General features: G+C 37.8%; 1 protein-coding gene across 1 annotated transcript in view; it reads right to left on the reverse strand.

The window, feature by feature from the left end:
- The window catches only part of LOC128942654 (lipoxygenase homology domain-containing protein 1-like), a 113,108-nt gene that overhangs the window by 73,292 nt on the left and 18,446 nt on the right, over positions 1-21,370 (reverse strand). Inside the window, 5 exon segments of the mRNA XM_054285243.1 lie at positions 3,180-3,349; positions 9,482-9,537; positions 11,641-11,722; positions 15,128-15,206; positions 15,851-16,005. Of these exon segments, the coding sequence (XP_054141218.1) occupies positions 3,180-3,349; positions 9,482-9,537; positions 11,641-11,722; positions 15,128-15,206; positions 15,851-16,005 (542 nt within the window).

Below are 21,370 nucleotides of genomic sequence, written 5' to 3' on the forward strand. Positions count from 1 at the left end.
TGAGTTGGAGTGATTTGTCGTATACTAAAAAATACAATATGTTTTCCATTACGTGACTGAATCTCTAAGAGTGAGGCTCTTAAAATTAGGAGGGGCCACTAGGCTTCTTAAGATCTCAGAGACTGGTAAGTGATACAGATGATTAGAAAATTTCATAACATTTTAAATCCTTTCCTCTTTAACTCACACAGGGCTTCTCAAAGACATCTTGCCTAGGGTAAAGAAAGCCTTGTAAATTTTACTGTTTGGATGCATATTTAAATGTAATTCCTTTTCATTTTTTTCCTCTGTTAAAACCAAAAAAAACCCAAACAAATCACACCCACCCACCCCGCCCATAAATTATTCCAGTTAATAGAGTTTCATCAAACCTGCTAAAATTCAATTGGACAGCCATCTGTCATAAACCCCAGAAATCCTTCTGCTTGTTGTTTGGAACATCATCTTATACTGTGGAATTGGATTATTGTATTATGGGATTTGAAACTTTCTGTCACCTTTTTAATCCTTAACACAAAATTCATTCAGAATTTATTGTGTATTTACCAACAGTCCTATTTGAAGAGCACTATCTCTCATTTTTTACTTCCTGTGCTAGTGTTTGGACAACAATTTTGGGCATCCTAATCTCACACTCTGCCCCATGTATTTTAAGATTCTCTGGAGAACAGAATGTGCACAATACAGCAGGACCTTCCAAAGAGACACTCTGGCAAACTTACTCTGCTAGCAACCAAGAAACAAAGATGACTGTGAGAAAGATCTATGTACTTTACAAATCTATTCATTCCGTGTGAGATCAATGGTTGATTCCAATCATCGCCAGACTACCAAGGAAAAAAATTCCACCTCTTCACTGGTTTCTTGCCACGCTGCCTTCAGCGCTACTAGTCCTGTCGGATTTCATAACATTGATGCATACCTATTTTTCAATTTATTTTTTAAAACTTAGGTGTTCTAATTAATTTTTTTAAGCAGCTCAACTACCATACTGCACATTTCTGAGACTTCTAGAACCCAACTGTACCTAAGAGCATGCTTCTATTTTCTCTCTTTTAATTTATTCTTTATGCTTGCTATGTGCAATTAAACTACACCTGTTCTTTCATAGGAGTTGATTGGGCACATTTTGGATGGAATATTCATTCTGAATATGATACACATCTGTGCATATACTTGTGTGAGAACACCTGGAAAATCAGGAATTTACATGCCTTTCTGTCCTCAATGTGCAATAAATGTATCTCTGAGATCAAAATTAAGCTTACTGTTTCAAAACTATGTGAACTGCTTATAGCACATAACCTGTTGTTCTTTTTACTGCACTATATTGCTAAGGATGTTTGTCTAGGACCAGGATCTTGGGGGGAGGTTAAAAGTTCATTTATTCGTGCTTTTTGGAAAGCTGAATTCACAGCTTGTCCTCATTGTGATATCATGTTCATGCCTCCAGCCTGCTGCTACGGTGAGAAAACACAAGCAAAGTTTCTGCATTCTTCTGCATAGTCCTAGTAAGAACAAAGAAAGGGAAAGCAAAATGAAACTGGGTTTATTAGCTCAAGCATCTGAAGAGGTGTGAGGGTGTTTATGGCGATACCTGTGAATCCCCAAATGCCCCTTTTTACCAGAGCTGCTATTGTGTAAGCTGCACTGTAAGCAATGCAGCAAAGAGATAAAACGTCATGCACAATAAATAATGCTCAAATAGAATGAACTTCTTCATACAAAGCAATAAAAACAAGGACACAAATAGCTGTGGGGAAAATACAGGCACTACTAACCCAAAGTCTATCCAAAGCATGAACAAGCATTCAGAAAGCTGCTGGGGTGGAAGGCTACAACCCATAATGTACTGTGTACCAAGGATAGTAGACTATGAGGGACAACTACAACCGACACACAGAAATACAAATTTCTCCTGGTGTGATACCCAATCATTGAAATCAGGCAGCCTTAACAAGGAATACGTGCCACTTGGGAAATTACCAACATGCTGGATGTAGCAGCATCGCTGCTTTATGCAATGGTGCTTGCCAAAATGCAGTCAGCTGGTGCTCCAGCTCCACAGATAGATTCTGCCTCTGCTGACCTCTTCAGTTTATGCTCATGGCATAGGATAGGAAGCTTGTTTTGTTACTCAGTGTGTTTCCTGTGTGTTTTCTGATAAGCAGCTGCTTCCTTGTTCTTAAGAAATACCATTTATCTTTTCATTTACTCCCCATAAAGTTCCTAAATTGCTTTAGCTTGTTATTCAAAGTAAAAATTCAGCCTGGATCAGGTCATTACAATGCGGCTTTGACATAATTTTCTAAATGTAGTTTTGCCATTGTTTTCAGAATGTTTATTGCAGCCATTGAAAAGTCTTTCTGAGCTGTATAAAACTGCCTCAAATTGCAAGCTATTTCTCCCATCTTGCTGGCTAGAAGCTGTACTTCATGACAATCAACAGAATTTGCAATGACCTAGCCTAGAAAGCCAGGACAGAATTGAAGATTTAAAAGATTCTATTCAGATGAATCCTCCCAAACCATCAGCATGTGTGTCAGGTGTATGGGCGGTCAGGACGGTGGTAGGGTTGATTTTAATACTGGCCACCTATAAGCTATTGCTTCAGAGTTCACCACACTTTGATATGCATGAATGCATTCTCCAGTGATTTGTGATTATCCAGAAAAATCCTCTGCCTGCTGACCTGAGAGACAGAACAATCCTGTGGAGAGTGGATACTACTTTACAAAGATGGAAATGAAGGAAAGAAAAGCCCACTTATATCCCCTGGGAGTGCTGCCCAAGCCTTCATCTTCTGCATTCACAAATAATTGTATATTGCCTTTTGTGTGAACTTCAACTCAGGAATCTCCAGGGATTCAGAGAAAATGCAAGATGAGCTGGTGAATGCAATAAATTACACAAAAGAGTCCATGGTGCTGGCTGTAGTAGAGCAGGATGAGCAGGAGGAGATGACCCAAGACCTGTACTTATGTCATTCCAGCTTTGTAAATAATTACATAATTTTTTAGCAGATAAATCAACTGTGTGTATATATATAATGCTAGTTATGCACACACACACATATATATACATATATCTATATCCATATCCATATCTATATACATATATATATCCAAGAGGGCAATGTCATGATAAGTTCTATGTAGAACTGTATATTTCTGACTTACAATGAATTCATCAGTGGCTGTGGGGAGAAAGCACACATATCCTGGGGTTTGTGGAGAAAGCAGAAGCTCATCACTTTTGCCCATTGAGCCATAAATCACAAGGGTCCTTTTACACTCCTGTGGCTCTGGGGAATCTCCATCTGTTTTAACCTGCACTCTCCACCGTTGTGCTAAAACAGGAAAAACATTTTTAGCATCAGTTAACAAATTAAACATTTGTAGGATCAATGGTAGAGAGCAAAGGATGCCTTTGTTACTATCACAAAGAGGAGTTATAGATTACCATGAGTTTCCATCCCATTCACTATAATTAAAAATTAATAATTAATAATTAATTTTTTTAAACCTCTTGAAGATAATTATAGCTCAGACTTGATAAACATAAGAAAATTGTTGAAGTGGGTATGAAAACAGAAATTATTACCTAGGAAGCAGAAAAAAGACACTTTGCTTAAGGGTGTTTTTGCATTCTTTGTATCAAAATAGCTACTTTAATTTCAGTAATAATTTTAATACATTTCAGTTCTTAGAATGTTCTTATGTAACATGAAAAGAATATTAACGTTTTGAAAGATTTGTATGTGATACATTTGTAAGAACTGCTGGCTAATACATAACTAGCTAAACAATGAAACTTCAACTTTTTTTCAGATTTTTCTAACTTAATTTGTCATGTTCGGTACGCTCATTTGTCAGATCAGATCACTCATTAAGGTTGAATGCAAAATTCAGGAAATTTTGAAGAGCTTAATTCTTTATTTTTGAAGAGATTTATTCTGACTTTATGGCTTTGGCCTTTTAGAGGTTGTTTATTGGTGAGTCACCTGCACTCATAACAGTGTTAGAAGTCAAGTATGCAACTGGGAAGCTGTTTCAGGTGTGAGAAAAATACAGTGTCTTACATGGATAGTGTAGTATAGGAAGCTACTTAAGTGCTAGAAGGTAAATCACCCTCTATTTTCAAAGGAATTATTTGTTGAAAAGACACTTGATCCTGCATGGCAAGAGGAACTTAACAGTGGAAGCAAAATAAAAGCTTTTGTTTAGATTTGGCCAATACTGTGATAATTCGCTAATGGGACTGATATAAAGAGAACTATTTTGTGATTTTGTGCAAGGCCCCAATACAATATACTGATAAAATGAATTTTAGAATAATTTCATTCAGAAATAAATCAGATGGGTCTTTTTCTTACAGAACTGTGTGCTTTTTTCCTACCTTTTGTTTTCATCTGCCTGCTTAAAGATGGAGACTAGATGAAAACCTGATCTGGCAGCCTTGATTTATAATTTTCCTCTTTTTTCTTATTGTTTTTTCAGCTAATCCTGTTTTGGTTTTATTTTCTCTTGTTATAGAACCTGTTTCTGCCTTACATCTGACTGTTCCCTGACTCTTCTGGGCTCAGCTAGAAAACAGCAGGCAAATACTCATCTCACAGCCAGTCTTCTGAGTAACACACTAGCTGAAAGGATCCCTCCATCTGAACTCTTATTTTAAGGTCATTTCCAGCAATGAGTCAGATGTAGTGTGTGGAAAATCCACACTTTGCCTAATGAGGAACTTTTGCCGTTTGATTTATGTGCCAGCTTTGAATTTTATCTCCTTGTGCCAGGTTGGCATGTGGTACTCATCAGGGTGTCACACTTGGTGAAGTCAAGCATTGTTTGAGCTTTTGCTGTTCCTGAGCACCCCAAAGGTTTATGAGGAGCTTCAAATTTTTACAAAGACTCCCAGCATAGCCCTGAATCTCTTATCCTGTCCAAGCATACTCCATTTTGAAGGCTGTCCCAGGAACACAGCAGAGAGGAAATTAAGATAATTTTGCAGTTCTGTATTTCCCAAGTGGAGTTGTGGTTTTTTTCTCTTTGTAATATCCCTCTGCTCCAGGAGAGAGCAAGCCTTAAGTTAAGAGAAATAAGAAATACATAACTGCCTGTTCCCTCCTCAAAGAGGCAGCATGTTCAGAGAAGGCATTTCAGGCAAGGTGATTTATTTTAATTAATATCCATGATTGTGTTTTTAATTATTATTTCTGTAGGAAGGCTAAGACACCAGTTGGGAGTTTTCCAGGGAATAAATCAATGGTTACAGATTTAAGGCCTCTTAGTGTCTGTGATTCTTTATTCTCCTACACTTACTTTTAATGCTTCTACAGTTTATTAAATGAACTAACACAGACTGACTCCATTTTCTCTCAATTCAACAAATTCATTTAACCTGCTCATGCCAGAAGAATCAAAAAATCCTTTTTCTAATATTCTATTCACTCAGACATCTACTTGGTGAGGATTGCTACATGAGACAGAAGAGTGATGCCAAGTATTTACTGTGCTCAGTGACTTCTATATCCCTCCAGGAGTGAAGGTGTAGAAGTGAGATAGCTGGGCTTCAATAGGTCATTTTTCTGTGTTTCATCTGTGTGACCACATTAAAAAAGACTTTTCTCCTGACATCACTGACCTGTGTTAACTTCCTTTCAGAGTGATTAGTGTGTTCATGTGTTATTGTAGTTCTACAGCTTACGTGTGAAGCTAGAGCCATTTACTTTGAGACACCAATGTAGGAAGCACTAAAATGAATAGCAAGGGAAAAAAACCAGAATTCTGTGGGAAAAAGTGTCTCAGAATTCTCTCTTTACTATAATGATATAACCAAGAATCTGATTCACATTACAGAGATTTATGCAGAGATATCTTAGAATTAGGGATCATTTTTTGACTTTTAGAAATTAAATTGGATGAGTATAACAATTTCCTGCCATGAATTCCTTTAACCACCAGTCTGGAACCTGAAACTTCCTTCAGTAAAACCACGAAAATCAAACCCACAACAATTTCTGTACAAAGAAATCTGAGCATGGCAAAACCTGAAGTCAATATTTCATCATATAATTCAGAAAGCTGAAAAAGGAAGGTTTATTTTCTGAGTTTTGAAAAATATGAGCCATTTATGTATTTTTTAAGGATTTCCAAAACTGCTTTTACAATACATTGTTTCAGGGGTTTTTTTACTCTGGTGTTTTTTGGTCTTAAGACCTAGAATGATATTCACACTTTGCAAGACATAGGAGTTGGTTGCTTATTTCCTGAAGATTGTAGAACTTTGTGTTTCCTTGAGGCAGAGCAGTCAGTCTGCTTAATTCCTTTTCTTAGGGATTTCTGCCTCCATCTGGCAATGGAAACATGCTGTTGCTGCTTTTTAGAATTGGGTCCATTCCCTTTTAACTTTGGGAATCCTGTGATTATTCTTAGTCCATTATCAAGTAGTTGCAAGAAAGGGAATAATTCCAAAACAAAATTAGTCATAGTAGTCAAATTTTCTCTTTTGATATGAATTTTCTATATGCCTCAATACAAAAAACCTTGCACAACAGAAGAAGAGCCAGCTGAGAAATATCTATTAACTGAACTTTGCTACTGAACGACACTTTATTTACCACCCACAATAACCCACAAAACCTCAGGACACCCTACAGGCATCACATTACAGGAAGCCAGCTCCTTTTAGCTGACTGCAGAGAGGATTTCATTGGAACATACTGTGTCTTGTCTCCTTGCTTTGAGAGAAAATTCTTTCCTATGTGCCATTGCAATAGGTCATCTATTTTGAGGCACAGAAGGAAAATAAATAGAGAAAACAGAAGGAAAAAGTAGTAAAATACCCCTACCATGTAGGAAACTTTTAGAGAGTAACAGAAAGTCCCATTCAAATCAACTTCAAATCCCTCAAATCAACTTCATTTGAGAGCTGAGAGCATCTATCTGCTTTCTCCACTAGGAAAAAACCCTTTCTCTATTTATCTTGCCTCAAATATACAAGGAGGAATCAGAGGCATACAAATAAATCTATTCCTATGCCTGATTTGCCAGAGCCTCTCTGTATTGTATAAATGGACAAAGGCTACTGAGAAAACTTGATATGGGCAGACTGCATTTTGGCAGAATCCACAGCCAGCAGCCGCAGTCACAGGGATCTGGGATTTATGCTTCATTAGAACTGGCATAATGCCAGCCTGGCTGAAAAAGGACAGAGAGCCCTCAAGTAACCTGCTAGCAATGATGACTTCCAAAGTTTCCTCTTTGGCCTGGTGGTTGAACAGGTTACTAGCCTCATCCAAAGTGAATGAGATTTCTGACCTTCAGAGTGACTTATAAAGCAATTTGTTCTGTATCTGGTGCTTTAAACTTGACCTAAGCACATTGATCTTACCCTGAAAATCAGGAAACACTGAATTATGCCGATCAGATTTTTATGACTTTCCCTGAAGCCCATTTGCAGAGTGCAGCTCATACAGAATATGGCCACATTAGTGCTTAAAATATTGGCTCCCTAACATTAGACCTTCCACTTGCCTCTTATTCAGTAAATATCTGTTACATGGAAAGTGTTCACCCCCACTCTGAAGGGGACTGTTTATCACTATTCTACCATGTAGAATACTGATAAGCAGGTGATGGGAGAATCTAAGGGAATAATTTTTTCTCCCAGGACTCTACATCTCTGGAATGTTCCCTTACCAGCTCTGACATTGGCACTGAGTCATGATAGAGTGACACAGAACTCACTTCAGGATATCTTTCCAAACCTCTTGTGATGGTTCCCTCCTGCAAAGCTCAATCATGGAACGTCTGAGATCACTGATATGACAACACAAACTGTGAAAAATCAGTCACAACCATCATCTTTTTCTCATAAGGCATAAAAGTCCAATCTCTAAGCTATCTCAGTTGCTCACTGGAGCGAGCCCATGGGCAAAACAAAGATGGCTGAAGAGCAGCTCAAGCTAAGCTCTCATACAGCTACCTGACAGATAACTTCCTAAAAATGTTCTTCTCTTTTGTAACCTCTTTTTTCAGAAGCTCTGATCTCAATAGTCTCTGGGTCCTCCTGGACATCTTGGCAGAGTGACATTTCAAAAGCTGGTTAAGAATAAACCACTCCTTTCTCCTCATTAACAATATATTGAGTCTGATCACTCTTGATGCTCACAGGCAGCGAGCAGCCTGTGCATTTGTGCCTGCTTACTATAACATAATGAAGAATGAAACTGTGCTGGGAAAAATTTTGAACTGGTAGTAAAATATAGTTTATTTTCTGAACATAAGGTGTAACAGATATTATGGTTGTTTCCCAGAACTGCGCACTTAGCAGATTGCAGAATCCAATTCCAAGTCACACGTGAAAATCAACTTTCTCTGTGAAAAAGAAAGTCTTTAGTTACCGGAGTTCATCACTCTCCTTTTGTCAAATTCATGCTTTTGTGGAATAATAAAGCTGTTGGCTAAACTGTTTGATTGAATGCAAATGATTCCATTTTGAAACTGGAACTAGATTGGGAGACTAGGACTCATCCTACAGAAAGCAAGTCACTGTTTTCAGAGACAAATGGAAACATTACTTTTTTTAGTTTAGTTGTTCCCATGAAATTCCCAGAGAGAGTTGCACAGAATAACCATTTACAGTTAAATGTTCATTAAAAATAAGTGTGACAGTCTGTTTCTCTTTTCTGGTTAGGAAGAAACACAGAGATGGTAACTAGTGCATTACAGGGATGAGAATGTCTTTGTAGATATAGAAACAGAAAGCTGGGTGGGGAGTGTTTTATCGATGTCTTTTCCTTAATTAAGCAGATTTAGGCAACTGAATGCACATAATACATTTAGCTTCACTGGAGCATTTGGAGTTTAAGCTTGCATTATTTCTGGCTACTTTGGAATTTTGACCTGAAAATGTTTCCACTGACACTTCACAACACATTTTTCAATTTGCTGATGTTTGTTAGGGGACCTGTCCCCAAGTATTAAATGACAGTGACATTGGGGTAAACAAAAGAACACTTGAATATCTTCTCAGAGGAATTCCTGGTTGATTTCAGAGCAGAATAGTAGAAGTAGGAAGAAAACCAGAAATGGTTTCTGTGTTTTCTCAATTGCTTATGAAGGTCTAGTCCTTCCTGTAGAGTACTGCCAGCCAATTTATCATGTTCTTTCACAGCTGATATACAAGAAAACCCATACAAATGAGGTAATTTGCTCACGTATTTCCTGCAATACTGATTTAAATTCAAACAGCAAAAACTATGGTATAGAAAATAATGGTTGGAAAACAACTCTTACCTTTAAGAAATGTCTTCACTGAACTGCCACTCTCTAAAATATGAGCAGGAAAAATAATTGTAAGCTAGCTTTATTATCACGTTTATCTTCAGCTATGGTCTTATCTGGAAAAGTTCTTTAGTAATAACAAGGCATTAAGTATATACCGTAGTGCTATAACAAATTTTCTGTAACAAAATACTTACTATTGGCAGTTAGCTCCCTCTCTGTTTTCCCATCATCTTGATGTTCATCTAACCATCTTTCATTGCAAAAACAAAAATAATAAGATTAAGAAAAACTATTAGTATTAGTACAGTATATATCATCTGACCATTACCTTTTGTCTCCAATAGTATTTTTTATACACCTTTGATCAAGCTACACCTTGAAACTACTTCCAGGATCAAATTTTCTTTTATACTTTCAGCACAGTTGGCCTTATTCATATAAGAAGAATTTGGTTCAATTTGCTCCAGGCAAAGAAGAATTTTCATGGTAGCTGTATGAGGTGAGTAGTACAATATGGAGTACATTGGGTGAAATACTAATTATTTATTGGTTCAGAGACTCAGCTGTACATGTGAGAGAGTTATAAAACCTGCGGTGGTTAGTTATAGTTATTGTACTTAGAATTATATATAAAATCTTCAGGTCTGGAAGTTTTTAAAACTTTTGCCTGTCTGCAGCAACAAACTGAGCTTCTGTTCTTGTTTTACTTTTCTTTTATACTGATGAATTTAAGGAGCTTTTCTGCAATAACATTTCACTGCAAACATACATTCATACTCCTTTCAGCTGAACCCCCTTGTTCACATAATATTCCCCAATCTTCAACAACCTCACTTATTTAAAAATAAATACATGCTCACTGTCAGCTTCTATTCTATTGACTCCATGTTGATGTTGTATTTGTTTAAACCCAAGATCCATAACATATTTCATTTCTTGTATGGGACAAAACTCTATGAATAAATCTCTTATGCATGAAGTCTAAACTCCACTGCATTTCAACTTTTTTGCAATAAACAGCTTGATTAAATTTTGAGACATATCTCCTCATTCCATCCTAAGAAACAGAAGATCACTAGCAGTTTCTAAAAGTAGAAAGCAATTTTTGGACAAAAACTGGACACAGGATTCAAGCTGCAGCCTCACCAGTGCTGAGTGCACGGGCAATCACGGCCTTGGTGTACATTATTGCTGATCCAAGCCAGGTTGTCACTGGCCATCTTGGCCACCTGGGCACACTCTGGCTCGTGTTCAGCTGGCTGTTGACCAGCTCTTCCAGATCCTTTTCCACCAGACAGCTTTCCAGCCCCTCATCCCCATGTCTGTTGCACTGCATGGGGCTGTTGTGACCCAGTGCATCTCCCTCAGCACCCTTGTGTGGATCCTTTCCAGCCCAGTAGAATTGTCTGTGTCTGGGTGCTGCAGCAGGCCACTGACTCTTTTCACTTGGATTGTGGGGCTCGTTCTGCTTCCCACTCCTTCCTTCTAACTCAGGGGGCTGGCTACAAGGAGAACTGGTATCACTCTTGAAGACTGAGGGGAAGAAGGCATGAAGTGTCTCAATCTTCCCTTCATCCAGTGGGTATTTTCTCTACTTGGCTACCTCACCAACTGTGTCAGGAGGTTCTCCTCCATGGGCTTCAGGAACCTGCTAAACTCCTTCTCCTCTGCTGCATTGTATTTGTAGTCCCTCACGAGAATAACAGCTGGTGATAGTGAGACTTCTTCCAGCTGTTCACATTAAATTTTGTCTGTCTTTTTCTCCTGACTGTAACAGACCCAGACCCTTCTGCCATGACACTGGCCTTGCTGGCCTTCCCCTGATTCTTACCCATAAATGCCCAACTCTATCACCAAGCTCTAGAAAATCAAAATACTCCCTAACATACAGGGCTACCTCACCTCCTCTCCTTCCTTGTCTCTCGCTGCTGAAGGGTTTATAGTCATCCATGGCAGCACTGCAGCTGTGCAAGTCATTCCGCCATGTTTCCATGATGACAACTACGCCATTTCAGATCTTTACACACAATATTTCTTAAAAGGTTGAGAACTGAAGTCTTATTTAATTTCACATGGTTTCTATATAATTTAGATTTAAAAAAAAAAAGATCAATGCACCTTTCCTCTTATGCAACATTTGGTTTGGGACTTCTCTGCATTAGGCTATTACTCTCTTCCATGCCAATATAGGAACTTTTTCCTTGTCTTCAGCTGCAAAATGTTGCATCACTTGTATGTTGAAAAACTCCGGGGCATTGCTCAAACACCTAGTTTGTGTGCACATATCTGCTCTAAAATTTTTTCATTACGTTGCTGGCAGGTAACAAATTCTTTTTCTCCATGAATGACATACCTATTACAAGGAAATACAACCTCATGAGCTTCCTCTCCTTCTTTATGTTTGATGACAATCTTATCCAGGAACCATCCACTGCCTGTGTCGAAATGACAAAAGTTTATAATGTGAAATCATACTATTTTTAAAATAAATTTTAAGAAAAAAGCCCAGATTATCTTTTTCTAGCAGAAACACAGATCATATTTAGACAGATCTCATCTAAATAAATAAGATATATTAACAGAACAAAAGCTTTATTATTTTTTGTGTCTCCTAAGAGATGCAATTCTTTTCTGCCTTTGCCTGTTTTAATTTTAAGAGGGGTGGGTTTTTTCTCTTGGAGACAAATACATGCATACATCTCTGAACTGTCAACACCATTTACATCCCTGCCTACATCTTTTGATTATTCCCAGTAATCAAGCACAAGAATGTTGGTACAAATCTGTTTATGCCCATAATCAAGATTTGTGTGAAAGCTGGAAATTTTTTCCCACTGTGAGTGAACTTCTTATTGTAGATATAAAAATATTAATTAACAAATCTTTAAAACTTATGCTGTGGGGCTGCAGCCTTGGAGGGGGTTTTAATGTCTTGGTGCCAGTAACTGGCAAAACTGAGGATCCAAGGATTCAGAGCGAGCAACCAGAAAGACTGACTGCCTAAGGCCAGCTAGTGGAGGCCGTATACATCCATCCTGTACACATTTTTTTGTGCTTGACACTGATGGACTGTTGTTCTGCCCAACTGGAGAAGGTAACAGGTGAAGGCTGCTTGTACTGTTTGTGTGCTTGCTGAGTTCCTGCCAGCATTGGTCTGCATGGCCAGCTATGTGCACACATTTGTGTTTTGGAAATGTGTTTGTGTGCATGTCAGTGGGGAGCACACACTCAGCCTTGCTGCTATGAGAACAGCAGGTGTGGAGCTCTGCACTCTCACTTCTGCTGGGCTACTGAATTAATCTTTTCCCTAACTGCAGTAACCACTGGCACATCCATGCTGATTTTTAGATCTCTTCCAATGACCATCCTAGTGACTGGTCTGGTTGTCTTGTGATGTCCTTCTCAAATAACCTGTTCTCACTGTACCTGCACCACTCACAACTTGTCTCGGGGCCTCTAACTGGTCAGAGTGACCCCAAGATACATTAGAAAGTCTCTTTTCCCAGCCCGGCAGTTGAAGGAGGAGTCAGAATTCTTCATTGCTCAGTCTCAAGGTTTTTTATTGTTCTCTATCTATAAAATATTTTCTCCTGTCCAGCTGAGGTCCGCTCAGCAAGACAGTCCAGGCACTCTGCCTGCCCCCAGGGTGGTGTTATGTCTTTATACTAAAAATTACGCATACAGTGTTTACAATTACTTTCCAATGCCTATCATCTATGTTAGACAGTGAGCTTCTACTCTAAACCAATCTAAAAGTGTCAACATCACAGCAGAAGACAGAGGCCAAGAAGAAGAAAGAGAAAGGCTGGAAACACCCAGATCCCTCCATCTTGCCCCCTGAATCCCCATTCTAAAAAACCCCAAAATCTACTTTTTCACCCCATGATAAATTCACTATCATTCTACTTAACTGTTGGGGCTTGCAGATCTTCATCTAAAATTGGCATCTTGCTCCATGGGTCATAATCAAAACCACAGGCATTCTGTGCTCTGTGCCAGGGTCTGTGAGCCCCCTGGCACAGGTCTTGGCTGCTCAGGACAGCCAGAGGGATGTCCTGGGTTTCGACAACAACTTGTCCTATTGCGTATGAGGTTTCACCTGATTCACACCATTACCCAGCAGCACATTGCAGCAAACAGCATGCAGGATGTTTTGGTCAGAAACAACCATCCTATTCATCCTTGTGCTTTGCTTCCTGGCTGCATCTGAGTCTGGAAGGCAGCAGTTTCTGTCGCATAGAAAGGGCATCCCCAGTTAGTGCATGGAGCAAACCCTGCTCTCTAGGACAAAAGTCCTTCACTTTCCTCATTCACAGGAGCTGTGGGAGTACATCCATGCCCTGCAGCCTGGGAGCCCCAAAGAAAACACATGTTCTAGGATCCCTTCAAGACAGACTCCAAATCAAGAATTAAGACCCTCCTGCCCTGTCACTCAGGCAAGTGATGAGAAAAAGGGGTACTCCTCCTCTGAAGGGATCCTCCTTCTCAAAAGGTTGAGTATCTCTGAGCCACCATCTTTTTTCCCGCTCTCAACCCCTCAGCCACTCCAGGCTAGGTTTATGTGGGGCTAGTCTTGGATACAGTTCAAAATGTGTCTGTGAGATCTGTCTGTGCTGAGTACAATGAACAGCCTCCTGAATTACCAAGGCACACATTTTGTTACAGATAGAATTCAATCCATTGTCCTGTTTAGACAGTCCTTCAAACCCACACATTTGAACTCCAATGTAAAAAACATCTTGAGATAGCTGAACTGGGTTACAGATTTGTAATGCTGACCCTGCTAATCTGTGCTGTCTGTTAAAGGAGATATCAGGGAAGAGAGCATGGCACAGTTCTCTGGGAAATGGAGGGAAGGTGGGCCCCACCATAGTGCCTTTTGTGTTATATCTTGGGTTTCTACAATGTGAAAGTTTCAGGTGTACAATCATCCATGTTGCTGAAGACAGCAAACTCTATGGAACTACAGGAAACAAGATTACACACCATTCCAAGGCTGCACTGCCATGGCTACTTCCGTAATAGTCACAAGCCTCCTCAGAGCCTTAGGCAGTACAGACAGCAAGATGGGCGTTGCTTGGGGCAACTTCTGAACAGAGTAGGGTAAAAGGGCTTTTCTAATCTGTTATCAGTGAAGCCATGAACTGCCTAAAATCCCTCTCTCCACTTAGCCTCTTCCTAGATATTAATCTGAATGCATATTTGCATATTTACATCTTTGGTGCTTTTAAATGCTTTCTCTGCACTTACATCATTCCAGGGAGATGCACATTTCTTCGAGGGCCTGTACCCAAAATTCATCTCATTAACAAATTCTTTCTTCTTTCCCTAAAAACCTACAAGCTGAATGCAGTGTCACTCACTGGAGCAGCTCCCCATTGACTTTCACAGATTAAATGTATATTCAAATCTTCTACAATTGCCCAAAGCAGTGAGGACATTGTGTTATAGTTACTCAAATTTTGTCAGGTATTCAGCTGTCAGCTGCTTTACCTTTAATTCCTTCCTGGATAGTTTTCACTGTTTGTCTAGTGAAAGATTGTATTACCAGTGTGAGCCACAATTTTGAGAGTTTTCTACATGCAAATAAATAGTTCTTTTTTATAAATAACTGTGAAAACAGACAGTAGAATAACACTACATGACATTAAACTCATGACCATTTTTCTGTCCATTACCACAGTTTTTCATCATCCCATCACAGTGACCAACCGGCAGGAAGACTTTTTATCACTGCAAGACCTTCTGTCACATTTTCTATGAAGGATGCAGCATAAACAAGGGCATTTGGTTTAAAAAGGACTTGAAAACAGACTGGTCTCTAGGAAATTAAATCCTACCTGGACCAGCTCCATCATGGCTAATCAGAACTTTCTCCAAGTCTCCCAGTGAGACAGCCTTTATGCAGAAAATATCCATCTGTGGAACCAAACAAGGAAAATTATGAAGGTCTTAAACATAGCTATTGCTTTGACTCTAACATTATAGAAAAGCTTTTTTTTTAAATTTTTTGTTTGTTTGATTGATTGATGGTTTTCAAAATGAATATAGTTGTTTTATATTCATCCTGGCCAGTCAGGGAGGATCCTTTAAAATTTTCTAAGGTAAATAACACCTGAAAATGTTTCCCCAAAGACATCACTGATACCTTTGGCATGGCAAAATGATCAGTTTCAATTACTTGGTTGTGTCTACGTTATACTTCCTAGTTCTATGTGCCTCACCAAGTTTGGAAAACATACTTAGGAATACAGATTTAGAACCTGATTCTAAAATCTAAAGTGATCTGTTCAGGACAACAAATATGATATTGTTACCTTTTTATTTACATGTGCAATACAAATAACTGAAATACTCAAATTCTAATATCTAAAGCTCTCAGTAAATGGTTGATCAAGCAGATAAAAATTAACCCTATGATGCAATTATGTAAGGAATTTTGAATAAGGGAAATGGTCAATGCTTGAATAAACCTTGAAAATAAAAGATTTTTACATTTCTTGATGAAAGAATTTTCTAGCCATAATTTACTTTTATTTATCAGAAGCAGCATTTGACTTTACCTGTCCATGTCGAAACTTAACATTATTATTCTTAGATCTATGGAGTTTCCTTTTGCCGGCATCTCCTCTTGTCCCAATGATGTTGATATAAACATTGGAATCTGTTTCAGCACCAAGTTTAGCCCCTGTGTATACATGGACCTCATACACCAACACTACAAGAAGAAAAAAACTGAGATTATCCTTTCAGCTTGCACAAGATTCTAAAGTGTCCTCATCAAAATTTTGCCAGAAAACTCTGATTTTTGAGTTTGCAAATAGCATCAGCCATCCATGAATTTGTCACTTCTAAGTTCAAATATTTTTATTCTCTTCACAAAAATATGAAAACACAAAGCTTAAGAAAACCACATTATTCTGAGCACTGCTATCCATTGCTAGTTCACAAAGTCTTTCTTTGCAATTCATCTGGAGACCACCAAACTATATCAAGTCATCATCTGAAATAAAAGCTACTTTTCACTGATACCAAAGCATTTTCAACCTCCAGATTTATGCAAAACAATTATCTGAGTTGTTGACCTTTGTTTCCTCCTAAAAGAGGAACAACAATCACAAATCTAAAGGGTTTTAGATTTTCACCACATGTACAAAGGTGGGCAAGGAATGAATAGCTCCCACACCTATAAAAAATGAGCCTTCCTTTTGAAGGTTTCTACATCTGTCACTAGTGAATGATAGGACTTCCAAAAACAGCTCTCAGTTAAAATATATTTACAACTTTCTAATGCCTTTCCTTATAGTCTAGACCTAAGTCCTACACACAAAAAATATATACACCTTCAAAGAATTCTGCAATATAATTCAGAATTACTGTACTAAGATGTTCTATGCCCCACTAATATTATTTTTATAACTATCCAGATGTGCAAATTTATTTTTAAAAAATTCTTTGCAGTGATCATATATTATTATGTTTCATTTCAGTTTTTCTCTCTGTGACTTAAAAAAAAATCCTGTTTACATTTTAATGGCAATTTTTCCATGCAGTGTTTCTATTCTAATCACAGCTGGCCATTTCTCCTGCTATGTAGCAGATCACAGGGAAAATTACTGTTTCATTTGTGTGTAATTTTAACAGTTCTTGGGAGTGAAGAAAGGTAATAGAAGTCCTAAAAAACCACAATTATTTCCTTTTAAGAACGAACGAAGATGAAAACAGAATATAACAAAACAGTATATAACATGATATATAAAACAGAATATATATGCATAGATTTTATATATATATATACATATATATATAATCTAAAGGTACAATGTAGAGTATTGAAACTGTACTATTCTGTACAAAAACTAGTTAAAATGCTGTTACCCTTAAACCATCAGATAGCTACTAGAATCTTAGATTTCCATAGTTTTTTTTCATTGTCACCCAAGTCACCTTATAAAACTCAAACATCATGTTGTCCACCATCACTGAAAAACAGCTACTCTGATTCCCAGATAAGAAACTAAACAAGTAGTAAAATAAAACTGCAAATACTTGAGGGAGAAAAAAAGCATCACAAGTATTAAAAGTTAGGAGAAATGTTATGGATAGGCTCTATGCTTAATCAAATGAGTGTATTTCCTTTAATCGGTGTAAAATTATCTGAAAACACTGTGTCTCCAACACTTTATCACTATTACAACTATAACTCTAAATAAAAGTGGTGTTCTTTGACCAATTTTATTATTTTTGGTAATTCCAAGCACTCATTGCAGCTCTCACATCCATGCATTAATGTGCCAAGACTGCTTGTGAAATATAAATTATCTCAATAATACACACATATCTTCAAAAATTTGAAGAACCTTGTAAAAACTAGTTTCAAGGTTTTTAACATTAAAATATCATGATAAAAAAAATTCTAGATATGAATAGCAAGTAGCAAAGATAAATTAACCTGATAATTAGCATAATTGAGCTATCTATCCAAATTACATTTTATATCATAACTGTTAATATAATCATAACTGGCCAAAGGGCAGAGGATAAGGGGTGGCAGCAAACTATGACAGAAAACGTGCAGGAAAGCAAAGAGCCATGCTGATAATGAAGGGGGAAAATATTTAGGAGTGAGAAAGGACAGAGGTTACATTTCCAAAAAAAAAAAGCTTAAAATTATAATAATCTGTGACCAGAAATTTTAATAACAGGGCTGCACTTCCCACAAAGCAAGACACTGCAGGTAGTAAAAAAAGGGACATATTGATTTGAAATCTCCTCCACATTTTTTACAATCTTACTTTCTTAGTTTTGAAAATGCAAACTATCTGTGGGAGGAAAGGAAAGGATATAGAGTGTTTATGTTATGACTGTTTACATAGAAAGACTAGTATTACTTACAACTACAAGTAATTTCCATGATCAAAAATAAAAACATTAAGTAACTATAAGCACAATTTTAAAGCATATTCAATGGGGTTTTCTAAAGAAACCGTTTAACAATAAATGTTTACAAAAACAAAATACCAACAAGTCTTTTCATGGAAGGAGAAGAGAACAAGAGGTAATTACAACACAACACAAAGATATTAACAGATAAATAAATTATACTGCATTTTGTAGCACTGTGCATCTCTGTGGTAACCAGAGAGACGATAACGATCTAATCATTAAATAGAGCTTTCCTTTGCTACCAGCCTAAATAAATCAGTCTGACGTAGACAGCATGCACATCTTGAAATGTAAAAAACTGGCAAATATTTTCCATAGTTTCTTGTGTCTATACATCCCTCACCATCTGTAAAATGTTAGGTCTGACATTTATTTAAGCTACACAATCTGCATTATTTATACAGGAACCTTCTTACAAAAAAATGCCAGTTTGTGCTCTAAATTTTTCTACAAATATAGGCTACTACAATACAGGCTATTATATTAGGATAATAAAAGTAAGGTTTATACCCCTTAACTTGAGTATGTGTTACAATGCATTTCATGGGAATCACACAAAAATGAAGAAAGGAAAATATTTTCCAATACACACATGCCTAATTAGAACATGGTGAACATGGCCACTATGGTGAAACACCTGCATATTCAAGTAAGCATGCACTAAATAGATTGTGGACATTAAGCCTTTTCTGTGCAAATGGAAACGTAGGCACAGACCAGCCTGAGAGGATTCAAATTGTTCAAGTTTTATCAAGCAGTTCCTTTAGATTGCAGAGCAGCTACAAAAGGTGCTAGTGCTAATGGCTCCTGAGCTAAAGATTGCTTAAAGCAGAGAAAAAGAGTGACGGTGCCACTCTGTAACAGATAAAACAAGGTACACCAATTGTTTGATGGGACAATACAACCAAATCTGGAGAACAAACCTACCCATTGAATATACTGCTGAGACAAAAAGACTCACCATATGTGACTATTTTTCCATTTGCAGTTTCTGTATATTGTTCACAAAACACAGTTTGTTGTGTAGAGAGTAAAGTGAAATAATCCTAGATAATGTGTTCAGCCTCTGAGACAGTGCTTTCATTTCTTTTGAGTATCCAACCTATTCTAAGGCCCTCACTGCAGGCCCATCTGCAATGGAGACCTCCTTCACTGCAGGAAGAAAAAGCCATCCCAAAACTCTGAAAAATAGAAATGTGTGGCCTGGTCCCCTATTCTGTAGTAGTAATTTCATTTTACTATATGCTGATTCAGTGAAACTACACCAGCTGTAAACTGGGGTGACAAAACAGAGAGAGGTAAACCCATGGGCAAGAAAAGAAAGGCAAAAAAGTTTTAAAATATTTCATAAAACCAGCCATTCAACAGAAGTCAGGAAACAGTGTTTCAGCATTGAGAGGGACCTGTGAGACTCACATCTAGGCATCTGTCCAATGTGGAGCACATCAAAGTAATAGAAGAAATGTCTTGGAAAACACAGTAACTTTGATAAAGGATATAAGAGGATTAATTAATACAGAATAGCAGGGGGGAAAAAATCTCAGCTAGCACTCAATAAAAAAGAAAATGACCTTTCAGAAAATAAGTGATTGAAATCTTCAAATTGCTCACAGGGTAACGTTAGATAAGCTCTAGAAACCAAACAGAAAAATCTGCAACATGGACGCATGGATGAAACAAATGAAAAAGGGAAGGAAAGTGTTTTCAGACAGAGGTGAGGAGTTTTTAAAAGGCAGACTTTGAAGCAGTATAACAACTGTGCTAAAAAATGGCAGAAGCAAATATATATAAAGTACTGTAGAGTCATATGAGCAGTCAAGTGTACTAGTACTAAATTTCTTGTTGCTCAGCCTATAAAAATGCTATCTCTTGAGATACTATCATGAGGCTTCAGGAGTTTTTTAAATCCCAGCTCCAGCTTCTGGCATCTCTTGATAACATAAGGAGTGAACTACCTTGGACAAAAGAGAAGGAGAAAGGAAGTTTTCCTGGTTGTGAAGAAGAAGTAACCTAAGGGCATACTAAGGGCAATAGAACATGAGTGAGAAAACTCTTTTCGAGATTTCCCATTCTGGGCATCTGAATCAGGGTTTCCAATACAGAAAATTGATATATACCCGAGCCTTCACCAATGACAAGAGACTGGTCCCAGTTTGAAGGCACAGTATATAATTACCAATTCCTTTTGAAGAAGTAATGTACAGAGCTCAATGAGTTAGGACACTGGCCTTTGGAAAATATAAACAAATACCTCTGGTTTCTTCACACTAAAGACTAAACTAATATGATGATACATTTTGGGAGAAGAAAAGAAACCTAATAGAATTAAAGAAGAATTTATTGTTGAGAATCTGAAAATGAAAGTTTTCAAAGCAGAAACACTGGTCTCTTTCTTTTGGTACAAACTTCTGTCCTATTGTCAGCTTTTTTGAAAATAATTCCAATAAAAGTACAGTAATTATTTGAGAATTCAGGCTAAGAGCAAATGAATTGAAGATCCACAGCTGTCTGTGCCTAATGACACTGGTTTGCTTACGACACTGCTGAATCCCCTGGCTGGCTCTACTTCCCTCTTTCTGGTGTGCAGCATGGACTGGTTTTAGAGCAAAGAACTAGGTCCTTTTTGGATGAAACTACACCAGATAATACATTCCAGGAACACATTGACAACAATCTTGACACAAACTGGCAGTCAGTCTTGGGGAACAGACTAGAACAAGCCTGAAGTAACTTCCCTCTCGACTCCCATAAAGAGCACATAGGGCACTTAGCTAAGTGGGATTTTAGCACTGAGTGCTTCACTGAGCAAATTCACTCCCACCAGGCTGCCAGTGTAAACAGACAAACTGGCCAAAGAGCACAAAACCTGGAGAGATGTTAAATGACATACAACATTAAAATTGTCCAACTGTTTCTCTTCAGTCCTCTCTTTATGCTGGCATACCAAGGTCCCAGAGCAGTTTTGCACAGTATTGCTCCAGGTTTTGCCTTTTTTCCATATGACATGCCCACTTGAATGAAATGGTCCTTTTAGCTCAATCTGTCAAACAGCAAGGTTGAATCTCTGGTTTTGTCACCACCTGGCTTTCATAAAGGGTGTTTGGCATTTTGCCATGACAGAAGGGTAAAGATACAGC

The sequence above is a fragment of the Melozone crissalis genome, unplaced genomic scaffold (assembly GCF_028551555.1).
Source record: "Melozone crissalis strain CALT ecotype California unplaced genomic scaffold, PUWL_Pcris_2 ptg000042l_1, whole genome shotgun sequence".
In the NCBI taxonomy this organism is placed as follows: Eukaryota; Metazoa; Chordata; class Aves; order Passeriformes; family Passerellidae; genus Melozone; species Melozone crissalis.